This window comes from Equus przewalskii, chromosome 8 (genome assembly GCF_037783145.1).
Source record: "Equus przewalskii isolate Varuska chromosome 8, EquPr2, whole genome shotgun sequence".
NCBI classification, from domain to species: domain Eukaryota; kingdom Metazoa; phylum Chordata; class Mammalia; order Perissodactyla; family Equidae; genus Equus; species Equus przewalskii.
The window spans coordinates 80,918,715-80,932,361 of NC_091838.1; the positions used below are offsets into that span (position 1 = coordinate 80,918,715).

The following is a 13,647-nucleotide window of genomic DNA, read 5'->3' on the forward strand; positions in this document are numbered from 1 at the left end:
AGTACACATTTTCTTCTACTGTGTGTTTTTCCCCCACTGTCTTCAGATCACTCACGCCATGAACTTGAAGTGCAGCAGCAGAAGCTGGTTTCGAGATAACAGTTCACAGCCCTGCCCAGAACTGAGAAGGTGCCTGGGAACCCATGGACCTGCAGGGGAAGCACCAGGCTCTCTCAGCGACACAGTCAGGCACTCAAAGACTTGAGGACTTCTGAGACCCCTGAACTGTGCCGCCATTAACCTCAACCTGGGGAAATGCCCTGGACTGGAGCAAGGCTGGCAGATTTATGCACTTCCTAGACAGGCACTTCTTGACTTTGCCCAAATAAGTATTTTAATGCCTAGATTTAATTATATGTTTATGTAAAGATTTAATCACAAATATTTATAGAACTTCCTTCCCAGGAATCCAGGTGCTATAAATCAGTCACTGGGGTACCTCAAACTGAGCTACTTAGAGACAATTTACCAAGTGCTAACCTATAAATGACATCATAGGTTCTGAGGGACATCAGAAAGGTCCAGAACTGTTCTGATGGATACTTACAGTCTCCTCCTACAGACAATGAAAAATGCAAAACAAATTTTAAAACATTTCATACCTTAAGGCAGTGGTCCTTGAAATGTGGTCCCCACACCAGTAGCAGCAGCATCACCTGGGAACTTGTTGGAAATGCACACTCTCAGGCCCCACCCAGACCAGCCGAATTAGAAACTCTGAGGATGGGGCCCAGCACCCAGGTTTAACAAGCCCCCAGGTGGCTCAGATGCACGCTAACGTTTACAAACCACTGCCTTAAGGCATTGATTGGTGTGATCCAATGTAGCACATGATTAATAGCAAAGGGAACTGAGAGCACACAGCAATTCTTTAGAAGCCATTTCATTTTTTTGTTCATTCATTTGACATTGACTGGAGCCTATTATGTATCAGCCCCTGTACCAGGAGCTGAAAATGCAAAGATTAATAAGGTATCATCCTTAGCTTTGCTTAACTCACAATCGACTGGAAAAATAAAAAGACAGATGTAATAATTAAATACTTTGGCAGTTGATATTGAGATTCCAAATAATGTCCTGGCTTCAGGACGGTAAACCATCACTGACAGACCGTGTGCGTGCATCTCTGACAGGCTTCTATGGTATCTCTGCAGAGAGGCCTTTGCTGACAATTCTACCCAAAATATCAAGTAGTCGCCATCCTATTTCTTCCTTTACCTTCCCTCACAGCGCTTCTGACAACCTGCCATTTGTCTGTTTATTGTTTCTCTCTTCTGCCAGAAGGTAAGTTCTGGAACCTCATCTTGTCACTGCTATAGACCCCACCATCCAGAAGTGGGCATGTAATAGTTACACACTAGATATTTGTTGAATGAATGAACTGGATGAAATGTTACAGGGGTTCAGAGGAATAAATGATTGTCATGGAAGGGAAAAGCCCTAAAACCATCACGGAAGCTCACGGAACATTCTTCTGACCTCTCTCCTTAACATTTGTTTTAGAATTCCACATGCAGTAGACTCTTTCCACGTCTCTTTCGGCTAAATTTCTTATTAAGTTTTGAAATTGCTGAGCAGATTAAAGGATTCCTTTGAAGCTTTTATGCTTAAACTTTGTAGAAAGAAATTCCCAGTCTCTGTAACTATTACTGGGACAGATTAGAAATAATTTGGAACTGAATTGGATTTGCCATTTTGTAAGCTTTTCTTATCTACCAGGGCTAATAGCAGACACTTTCCTTCTTACAATAGCCCAAGAGAAAGTCTTATTATCTGCATTTTACAGATTGAAAACTGAGGGTCAAATAGGCGAAAAGCTTATGCTCACTGCTCTATAAATATGGCTTGAGTCAATACAGAATGTTTGTACCCAATAATAAGTTTGGAAACTTAGAAATAGCACAAGCTTTGGATTCAGACATATCTGGGTTTGAATTTTAACTTTCACTTAGTAACTGCTTGACCTTGGGCATATTATTTAATCTTTCCAAGCTGTTCAGTAATTTCCACTTGAATAATATGAAGTTGTAGTCATGAGAGACGTAATCTGTAAATACCGTTTAAAGTGCTAAATCTCCCTGGGGTCACATTCCCAGGCTCTCTGGCCAGCACATCTCTCCTGCCTGTGTATGGTCAATTGCTTGCCATCCTTGAATGTGCAAATGATCAGTGAACAAGATCTAATACATTTTCTCCTCCCAGCTGATGGGAACCTTAATTCTGCTGCCCTGAGGCCCCAAAAGCTCATGGAATGATTTTTCATTTGTAACACAGCTTGATTAAGAAAATATGCTATTTGTTGCATAACATAGGTTTTTTGTTTTAAACTTGAATGCATTTGCTTGTAAGTTTTCTTAGCAGACTCTTCCATTCAGTCCATAAAGTCCATAAGAAGTTTATGAACATCCCACAGTTCTTTACTGTAAAGGCTAAAGTAATATAAAATATTTAACACGACATATATCATCTGAATGTTGTCAAAGTTAGACTTTACTCTGAGTGAGAAGAAATTTCCTTTATTGTACAGAATGTTGTACAGAATGACAATAGAGGTGGGAATGGAAAGCAGGGTGGGGACACAGGAAGGAGTGCCTTGCTCTGCTTGTGCCACCTGTGAAGGCTTGACACACAAGGTAACACCAGAGTTTGGTTCTGAAGGAGGATTGGGGAACATGCCAGGAGTCAAAGGAAGTGAGAACTTCCAATCAAAGTAAACAGCCCCACAAACGAAGATGCGTGCTGTAGAGTCAGGCTGGGTGGCCTGGTGTGGCTGCCCTTGGGAAAGCATGCTCAGTTTTCCACCTTTAAGTACAACGGGAGCTATATGGGTTTGCAGGAAGTTCCTCCCATTTCTAGTTTGCTGAGAGCTTTTATCAGAAATAGATAGTGTACTTTGTCAGATGCTTTTTCTACATCCATTGACATGCTTATGTAGCTTTCTGTTTTTCAGTTTGTTAATACGGAGAATTACATTTGTTGGTTTTCTAATGTTGAACCAACCTTGCATTCCTCAGATAAACCCCACTTGGTCAATATTTTACATACTGTTGAATAGGACATGCTAAAATCTTGCTTAAAATTTTTGCGTCTATGTTCAGGGGTCTTTGCTGTTGTTGTCTTCATAATCTCTTTGTCTGGTTTTGCTATCAAGGTAATGCTGACCTCATAGAATGAGTTACGAGTATATTGACTCTTTTTCAAGTGTCCTGAAAGAAAAGTTTACACAAAATTGATATTATTCTTCCCTTAACGTTTGTTAAGATGCCATAATAAAATCATCCAGGCCTAGAACTTTCTCTATGGGAAGGTTTTAACAAAAAATTGTTTCCTGAATGGATATAGGGTTATTCAGATTATCTATTTCTATGAGTAACCTTTGATATTTTGTGTCTTTCAAGGAATTTGTCCATTCATCTCAGTTTTCAAATTTATTGGCATAAAACTATTCATAAAATATCTTTGTTATCCTTTTAATATCTGTAGAATTTGTAGAGATAGCACCTTTTTCATTCCTAATACATGTAATTTGTGTCTTGTCTCTCTGGTCAATCTGGCTAGAAGTTGTTAAATTTCATTAATTTCTCCAGGAACAAGTGTTTATTTTTCTTGCCTATGTCGGGTTGTTTCTGATTTCATTGATTTCTGCTCTGATCTTTATTATGTCCTTTTCTACTTACTTTAGATTTAATTTCTGCATTTTTTTTCCTACTTTCTTGAAGTTGAAGCTGAGGTCTATTGATTTGAGATCATTCTTCTATTCCAACATAGGCATTAAGTACTATAAATTTCCCCAGGAGTAGTGCTTAGCGGCATCCCACAACTGATATGTTGTGCTTTCACTTTCCTTCACTTCAAAATACTTTCTAATTTTAGAACGCAGGCCGCCATATGGCGCATCTGCAGACAGGCAGGCAGGATGCAGGCCAAGTGGGCTCTGTCACGGTGGGTGTGTGATGCACCTGGATGAGAGGAGGTCCAGCCTCTGTCTGCTCTCTAAACAGGTGGAGAAAGTTCTGGAGAAGCCGTCAGCCAACCCTTCAACTTGTACATTCAGGCAACGCCCATTTTTGTCCCTCTTCCCCAAACTGTGTATTGGGGGTTTTTTTGTATTGTTTTTGTTTTGTTTTGATTTTTGAGAAAGATTAGCCCTGAGCTAACTGTTGACAATCTCCCTCTTTTTGCTGAGGAAGATGGGCCCTGAGCTAACATCCGTGTCCATCTTCCTCTACTTTATATGTGGGATGCCTACCACAGCATGGCTTGCCAAGCGGTGCCATGTCCACACACAGGATCCAAACCAGCGAACCCCGGGCCGCCAAAGCAGAATGTACACACTTAACCACTGCGCCACCAGGCTGGCCCCATGTGTATTGTTTTTAATAAAATACCTGCACAAGTATTATTTCAATGAATCTTCACTAACAACCTTGTGAGAAAAAGATTTTTCTCCCCAATTTGCAGATGAAGAAACTGAGGCTCAGGCGTTTTAAATGAATTACTGGGACACTGGATGGACTCTGTAGGGTTTCAGAGCAGCAATGAGAGACCACAGGATGTGCAGGTGTATGAGCACCCAGATTCTAGGTTCAAACCCTAGTTCTCGCAAGAACCAGCCAGCACAATACATGGCTCCCATGGGAGATGCCCAGGAAGGAAGCTGCTACTATTATGGCTGTGGCTATTATACCTATTCTCTGATACTTTTAAAGACAAGACGTTGACAAGGGTGGGCACATACCAACAAGCTTCCCAGAACCAAATGTGCACAAAGAACAAAGGCAGGCCTGGCTCCCCCACCTCCTGGCAAGCTTTGGTTTTGTTAGGATTTCCAAATTGCCTTTCAGCTGGCTATAAGCAGGTGTGAAGTGTTTACAGAGCAATATTGTAGATGGAGCAGCCAGAACACACACTATGATAAATGGCTGCAGTGATCTACGCTGGATTTGGCTCTCTGACTGTTCAGCAGTTGTTACAGCCTCTCAAAGTGCTTTATGCTCCAGGGCTCGGCCAGCTCCCATATTTTCTGTGGGGTCCAGCCCCGGAGGCTGTAAGCTGGATGCTTCCAATGGGCAAAGCTGTGGGGAGCCTCAAGTGACACACTCAGCAGAGGCCAACTCAGATGAGAAGCCTTCCATTTGTTCCCCAGGCATTTTTGCAGTCCCAGCTGGGGACAGGGCGTCCTTGAGCTTTGGCACTTCTAGGGAGGGCTCTCGCCATGTTCTATTCTCGCTGCCACATCGTGCACCCATAGTATCTAATTCACAAGGTGGGTACTAGGCTCACTGTCATTGGGGAAAACAGGGCTAAGCAATTCTAAGCAACTGACCAACGATGACACCAGGTTGGTGACCTTGTTAGCGTGCCAACACCAAGACTGCTGTTAACAACCAGGAGGGCAGCTACTGATCAGACTCAATTTGTACCTTCACAAACAAGAATGAAGGCCCAGTTCGTTATTATTTCTTGATTTGACCCAGCTTTATTTCTTTTCCCTGCCAGGTTCTTCCATTATTTAAGCCTCATAACAACCCTATGAAGGAAGCTTAATTATTCTATTTCACAGATGGGGAAACTGAGGGTCAGAGAGGCCATACTGTAGAGACTGGCTTACAGGAATATCATTTCTAATATGCAACCACTCCAACAATCCCCATTTTCAATCCTAGGAGATTCTTCACAAGGCACACACAAAAAAAACAGTCATGAGGCCAGCCCCATGGACAAGTGCTTAAGTTCGCATGCTCTGCTTCGGCGGCCCAGGGTTTCACCGGTTTGCATCCTAAGCGCAGACATGCCGCCTCTCACTAGGCCAGGCTGAGGCGGTATCCCACATGCTACAACTAGAAGGACCAACAACTAAAATATACAACTATGTCCTGGCGGGATTTGGGGAGAAAAAGCAGGGGGAAAAAAAAAGAAGATTGGCAACAGTTGTTAGCACAGATGCCAATCTTTAAAAAAAAAACAGTCATGAACATGGACAGACATGACTGGTGCTAGCTGGACAGGGAAAGGAGTCTTTCTGGGAAATCTGAAGAAACACATGTTATCTCTTCCCACTTCTTGAGGGGCTCCCTAGAAGCTGCTTTCGCTGAATTACTTGTTTCCATGACTACACCATTCCTCGGCGATAATTTTACAGGTTTAGCACGTTTCCAATTAAATCACATCATTCCTGCTTTGGGAAGAAGGACTCTGCAGCAAGCGCAGCAGTGCCAGGAGGCCCAAGCGATGGAGGCCCACACACGACAGCACCATAAGTCACTCACTCACACAACTCCTGCACCGCTCCTCAGAAGTTCCACGGAGCACAGAAGTCAGATCTTAACCACCAGGAACAGGTGCGTAATTTCACAGGTTTGAGCCCAGCACCACCTCCACCACCAGAGACCTCAGACAAACTGAATTCTCCCCCTTCTCAGAGGCCTCACACACCCCTGCCTTGGACGGTGCAGGGTCTCTCACCTGGAATGCCCTCTTCAGACTCCACACGTGGGATATTATCCTCCTCGGGGTCCAACCCTAGCATAAAATTAGTAGAAGGAACGTGGATTCACACCCTTAATCCACCACCTGCTAACTCTGTGAACTTGGGAAAGTCATGTAACTTCCCTAAACTTCCCTCATAGGACATTTGTAGAGACTGACTAAACTTTTGAATGTGCGGCACATGGCACAGGCCCTGGCCGGCAGAGCACATTCCATAAATGCTAGTTCTTTCCCTTCCAGTTTCTTGATAAGAAGTTAGTGGAGAAGGGTCCCCAGGCTGTCTGAGGAAAGTGGCAGAAGTTACAGTGTGGCTGAGAGGTAAATGGGAATACTGAGACAGAGAGAACCTACAAACTGCAAAGGCCAGCGGGGTGAATCATAAAGGACCTTGAATGCAGAATCAAGGTGCTTTAGGACTCTGTTCACAAGAAAAATTCAGGAGGGTGGTGGAGGGAAAGAAGGTGTCACAGTGCAGCAGACACAGACTGGAGTGGGTGACTGAGACTGTCACATCACCTCTTGGAGCCATGGTTCCTACTCAAAAGGATGTCATGAGAATGGAAAAGGACAGTTTATATACAAGTGCCTGACACACAGGACCTACTCAGTAAATGGTAACTATATTTAAATAATTAGTTTTACAAACATTCACCTAAATCTATACACATTTGTAATCACCCAAAAAAATAAAAGCAACAACGCGTTCAGCCTTGCACCACCCAATTGAAGAAAACAAAATCCATGCCATAGCCACCATTACCCAACCAAGTATGAACAACGATCTCCTGGATTTTGAAATGTACCCCAAACTCTGAGAGTTTATCCTGTGGGAGAAGGCCACACAGTGGAGGAGCCGAACCGCAGAGGCAAGCTGAATGATGCTGAGGGGCTGAACCTGAAGGAGAGATACAAGGACAGTCTGGTGTCGGTTAGCGTGAGGCTGCGGGAAGGCTGCAGGTGACGTGAGGAAGTCACTTCTCCAGAGTCTCCTCCATCACTCCCTGCCACAAATCTACCCCCAACAGCATCAAATACTTTGTAGTTCCATGCTTGTGTCACTGTTTCAGACCTCTGTGCCTTCACACCATCCAGTGGGAAGCATCTTCTCACATCCCAGTCCCCTTGGCTAACGCAAGAGCCCTAAGACATAGCGATCAGGCTTCTGTGTGAATATGCCCCGTGATGGAGAGTTCCCAGCCACACCACCAACCTCTCTCCTTACTGCAGGGCCCTACATGGAGAAGACTCTCCCCTAAAACCTGGCTCCTCATAACTTCAGTAAGACCCCTGTCCGCCAAAATCCGCTTATTCCCTCTAGCTGTGACCTCACTTCAGTGTCCGTGTTCCTCCATCCCTCATCTTATTTTCATCAGAGAGCCCCAATTCCTCAAAATTCGTGGTACCACTGACTCACAACAAGCTTGGCCAGGCTCCTCTGATGGGCCTCATCAGTCGATGCCCTCTTAAGTTTTGTCATCAAGGTTGTAAGCAGTACTCCAAAAGGCCAGGCCTGAACACACGCCTATGTGAAAAGTCATTTTGGCGACCTTGCTGTCCACACCCCAGCCATGGCTCTTAGACTTTTAGTCCTCTCACTCTACACACTCTCCCTGGGCAGGCTCAGACAGGCAGAGCTTTCCGAAATGCTGATGACCCAAAACCTTAGAGCTCCAGTTCAGCCTCTCCTTGAGTTCCTTGGAGAGGACTCTGGGGACCTCAACTTTGCACTGATAGACACTCTTTACTTGTAGATTCATTTTGGCTTCCTTCGTGCTTATAAACCAATGAGTGGAAGGAGGTGCCAAAGGATTAAGGAAAAGTTTATGGGATAAATATCTGAACTGGCAATAATTATGCAATAAATAAGTTTTTCAAATGAATAGGAAAAGAGGCAGGAAATATTCCACTTTAATCATTGCATTCCTTGATTCAACCCACAAATTCCCAATGCTTCAAGGAAACAAGAGTTAGCAACACAAAAACACAATGCACTCAAGCTTCATTGTAACTGCTTTCCAAAACATTCCACAGAATTAAAAAATACTGAAACGCTAGCTTTCCACAAACACGGTTCTATTATCAAATAACACTTCCATTCCTTTCTGAAAAATACTCAAAACTTTGCCTCCGAAAAGTCTTGGCAGAAACCAAGAGCACAAGCCACTTGCCAGACTGTGCGTGTGCAGGCCGACTCACCTTCACGTGGCTCGGGTCTCCAGGCTTGCTGCCCTCAGGCGGGTTCACAGGTTTGCTCTCCGCTCGAGGCCTAACGACCTGTCGAAAGGGACTGCACAGTGGAAAGCCGCTCACACTGATCCCGTCTAAAAGGTAAGAGCAAAGATTCTAAGTAAGAAGTTAGCTGGATTTTTTTAATGTAGAAGCTTTTATTCAAAAACATTAACTGGAAGGAGCACTTGATGCCCAGCCCACCTTTACCTTCGGGCTTTTGTGTGAGCTGCTCCCTCAGCCTGCATCGCCTCCCCACCCACTGGGGTGGCTGGCTCCATCATGCTACTTTAACTTAGTCTAAAAGCCACCTCCTCACCCAATTTGAAGAAGCCACTGCTCTCTGTTACAGGACCCTATTTAAACCTCTCAGATCACTGCCATCTGATCTTTTTCTTCCTTGGTGACATTACCTACCAGTCTAATCCAGGACTTATCCTAAAGTCCTTTCTTTGTCTCAGAGCCCAATCGAATCCAATAGGAAATCTTGTTAGCTCTCAGAGTATATCCAGAAATGGCTTTCGTGGCACCACCCTGGTCTGAGTCACTGTCACCTCCCTCCAGGACTAATGAAGAGGCCTCCCGGCTGCTCTCCCATGTCACTGTGGTTCCTTTACCTTCTACTCCCCCCGACAGCAGTCAGAGTTGGCCTATGGAAATGTAAATCGCATCATGCCCCTCCCACAATACCCTGTTTTACTTAAGGTCTCTTTGCACAGCATAATAGCTGCATGAGTTTGAAGAAAGATGCACCAACTTTGCTTTTTCAGACGAGAAAAAACTGCTGACAACAGTGTAGATAAGTATCTTTTGCATCTCAAAAGAAACTGACCTAATTATAAAATAGAGCCATTTCTAAATTAGATGGAGAGAGCTGCCAATTTTGAAGAAACATTTGTTAGGAACATAACCATGATAAGTTAATTTTTAAATGACTTTCATTAAGTAGGGAAAAAGCAAACTCAAAATACAATTCCAGACGGTGGCAATAGCATGGTTTTTGAATTCCTCAGACTCCCAACATAAAGTGGACAGAGCAGCAGACAGCAACACCAAAACGCAGTCACAACTAAACCAGGGGTCAACAGAGCATCACCCCCAATAGATAAGCAGGTGAGTACCAACCCCCAGTAGCTCCAAGACCTTTTTGGTGTCAGGGCTTGTGCAGTAGAGAAGAGGAAGTGGTGGGGCACCTGGAAAAATGCCAAGGAAGACCCTGAAATCCCCAGCAAGTGTTCCATGGAAAACACGGCAGACCAAGTGGGGAAACGGCTTGATTGGGAGCAATCTTGTCCATTCCAAAAGCAGACGGAAGCAAAGAGTCCACGAGGAAGACTGAGGGAGGCGGGGAAAGATAGCCCTGCAAGTTCCTGAAACTGACACACCCAGGCTGTCTGCCGGGACAAGGGTCCAGGCCGAGGAGAAGCAGCCATGAATGTAATCGAAATTAAGACAGAGAAATTAGAGATGAAGGAAGGAGAAGGTCCAAATAAACGCAGGAGGGGGAAAAGGAGCCAGGAAACCTCAGAAAGCAAGTCGCTGCATTTCAGTCACCAGGCCACAACAACAGGAGCTGTCAAAAGTTACCATGACCATGCCTCCTCCTACAAAACTAACCTTACTAAAACAAGTGAGAGAGAAGCATCAAACCCATAACAGCTTCAAGCCCCATCCGAAGTTATCGAAGATAAAAAGAAGAACGCAGAGCAGAATAAAACTCTTATACACAATGAAAACATGCCAGAAAGATAATTCAGGAGAAATAATCAAAACTGAAAGATTCTATTTCAAAACAAGCTAAAAGACATTAAGGAAATGATACAAAGATATAAAAGATGAAAGAAAAACATAAATCAGAATTAGAAATCCTCAAATGAGGTGACAAAGGAAAAATTACAAATTAAAACCCACTTTATAAAAGTACCATGGTTATTTATGTAAGATGGTGACATTAGGAAAACCTGGAGGAAGGGCATATAGGAACCCTTTGTACTTTCTGCAGCTCTTCAGTAAATCTAAAATTGTTTCAAATAAAATATTTTTTAATTAAAAAAATTTTTAGGAAATGAATACTAAACCATGAACACAAGAGCAAATAAACAACTGATTATGCCTTATGAGAAAAAGGAGGAAATTTTTCACCAAAAAATAAAAAAACACTAATTCAAAATAAAATGACAAACATTGAAGATTAAAGGAGGCCCAACATAGAGATAATTGCAGTATATAAAGAAGAAAAGCAAATCAAGGGAAGAGAAATACTAAAACCTACAATTCAAGAAAAATTCTTGAAATAAAAAAAAAGATCTGAAATAAAATACTGAAAGCACACCACAAAGCTAAAAATATCAACGAACATAATAATTTATTTTTGTAAAAATACTGGAATTTAAGAAAAAAGTTCTTTGAAAAAAGATTAAGGAAAAAGTATCTAAACAAACCAGCAAGTTAATTGAAAGGGAAAGAAAATCAAATTATCATCAGATCGTGACAGTAACAATTTAAGAAGACAGAAAAAAATACAGTAACATATTTAATACACTTGAGAAAAGAAATTGTGAACCAAACATTTTACATCCATTGAAACTGACTTTAAAGTGTAAAGAACACAAATAAAGTGTTAACATGCAAGAACTCAAAAAATATTGTTCCCACAAGACTATCCTTAGTAATCACTTAGATGATAGGTTTAAACAATCAAAAGTACTATACTAACAACTGACATGAGTACTGGTGGTGAGCATTAAATCTGTAGAATGAAACAAAAAGAGAGTTAAAAAGAGAGAACAATATATAGCAGCTATATGCTCAGGGAATGTAGATACATAGTGATTGATTAAAAAAATAGGAAGAGAATGGGAAGAGCAGGTACAAAATTAATTTTCCTAATTTTCTCATTAAGCTGATGGTGGTAGAATTATTATTATTGTGAGACTGTTGCACATGTAAGGCAGGATAAAGCAAATGAGTAATTAAGGGATGTTCTATTTCTATCTGTTCCTGTGTCCTCGAGAACCAGGATTTTCAGTATAGAGAAAGAGACACACGTGCAATATAAAAAAATTAATTAAACAATATTTTAAAATCCGTATTCTTGAACTTGAATTGAAACATCAGTATGAACTCATAATGTATTTTAGCTTAACAAAAAGAAAATACACAATTATATGCATATATAAGTAACTAGCCGTATCCCCTAAAGAGACTTAGAAACAATGACCAACAGAGTACAATGAGCATCCCTAGAGACTAGGCCATGGTCTGGAAATACCACTCCCCACGAAAAGAAACCAGAGCTTCTCAAGAAATGGATAATGCCAAGCCAGTGGCAGGAAATGTACAAGATGAGCCTGGAAACATCCTGTCATAACCAAATAGCAAGAAAACTATCAAAGACTACTAGGCTCATGTCAAAGGTCTCTGAACCAACATGAAGAAGCGCCCACTGGCTGACGATGGGACAATTTGAACTTGAAAAAGCAACAGTAATTGCAACTGATTGATACTCTTCAAATATGTTTAAATCCATACTTAATGGATCCAATTTATATATTTAATCCATATTTAAATCCATATTTAATCCACATGTTCATAATAACACTTTTTTAAAAAAACAACTAAATGACCACCTGTGGAGGATAAGAATCAACCCATTATCCCGAAAACTGGTAAACAAAAGAATCAAGCATTTAAATTCTATCTCTTATATGAACTGTACCACTGGACAACCAAATAATACTTGAGGCAACACGTCTCTTTATAAAAGTATTCTAACAAGTGAAAAAGAAATTATAAAATTGGAACAATACCATTTTACAACACCTAGTCCAGGATTTTTCAACCTCAACGCTACTGAAATTGGGGGCTGGACAAATCTCTATGCTGGGGCTGTCCTGTGCATGTAGGATGTTTAGCAGCATCTCTAGTCACAAGATGCAAGTAGCAACCTCCCCTCAAGTTGTGACAATCAAAAATTTCAAATAACCCCAAGAGTGGGAGGGGGCAAAACTGTCCCTGATTGAGAACCACTGATCTAGCCAATGAGCATTAGCAATTACTAACATCACAGAAAGGGAAACAACTAGACATTCCCTATCTCCTGATGGAAGAACACAAGACCACGTTTAGACTTGCCAAAGGATCAGAGATGAAGCTGACCAAGCTTCTGAGAACAGGAGAACATGTAAACTGCACCATGAGTGCAGAAGCAAGGAAGCCCAAGCTGCAGAGAACTCCTCAGGTCAAATGTCCCAGGTTCTCCGACAGAGAAATAACACGGAAAAGGAAGGAGTGGGGGTACATTAAGAGAGACTTAAATTTAACTAAGTGGGCAAGACTAAACTATTATATTGAGCAGCACTTGTGTGATAAATCTATAAATAAGCAAAAGAAAGTGATTACTGAAAATCAGGAGAGTGTTTCCTTTTGGGGAAAAGACAGAGCACATGAGAGGCTACTCACATAGCCGGCAGTGTCCCAGACTTTAATTCAGGTGAGAGTTATAAGGGTGTTACCTTATAATAACTGAAACTATACATTTGTTTTATGTGGCTTTCAGAATCCGTTTTTTTTTAATTTCCCAATAGAAAGGTTTAAAAATATAATTCCATTTTTATTCAAAAAACTTAAGTGATTTTTCAACTAAGGGACTCACATTTATGTGTCTGACCTTTTCACTATTCTGGGACACCATTCCATTTGCAAATAAGTCTATTTAAATTAACTAACTCCCAACTAACTAAAGAGAAGACACCAGCTGAATTAGTGAGTTCTGTAACTGTAGTTGTATTATTTAAGAACATAAAGAAATTGTCTGTTAAGTTATTTTCAAGTATTTGGTGTTTGCTAAGAGAAACCATCTGACATATAGGAGAAGTATACCTATGTCAAGTATGATAGACTTCTAGTGTAAACCAGGTCAAGAGAACAAAT

General features: G+C 41.7%; 1 protein-coding gene across 9 annotated transcripts in view; it reads right to left on the reverse strand.

The window, feature by feature from the left end:
- Positions 1-13,647, reverse strand: part of TRAPPC9 (trafficking protein particle complex subunit 9) — a 626,356-nt gene that overhangs the window by 402,463 nt on the left and 210,246 nt on the right. For all 9 annotated transcript variants that reach the window (XM_070631024.1, XM_070631026.1, XM_070631021.1 and 6 more), the window contains one exon: positions 8,686-8,810. In XM_070631024.1, the coding sequence (XP_070487125.1) occupies positions 8,686-8,810 (125 nt within the window). The remainder of the gene's footprint in view (positions 1-8,685; positions 8,811-13,647) is intronic.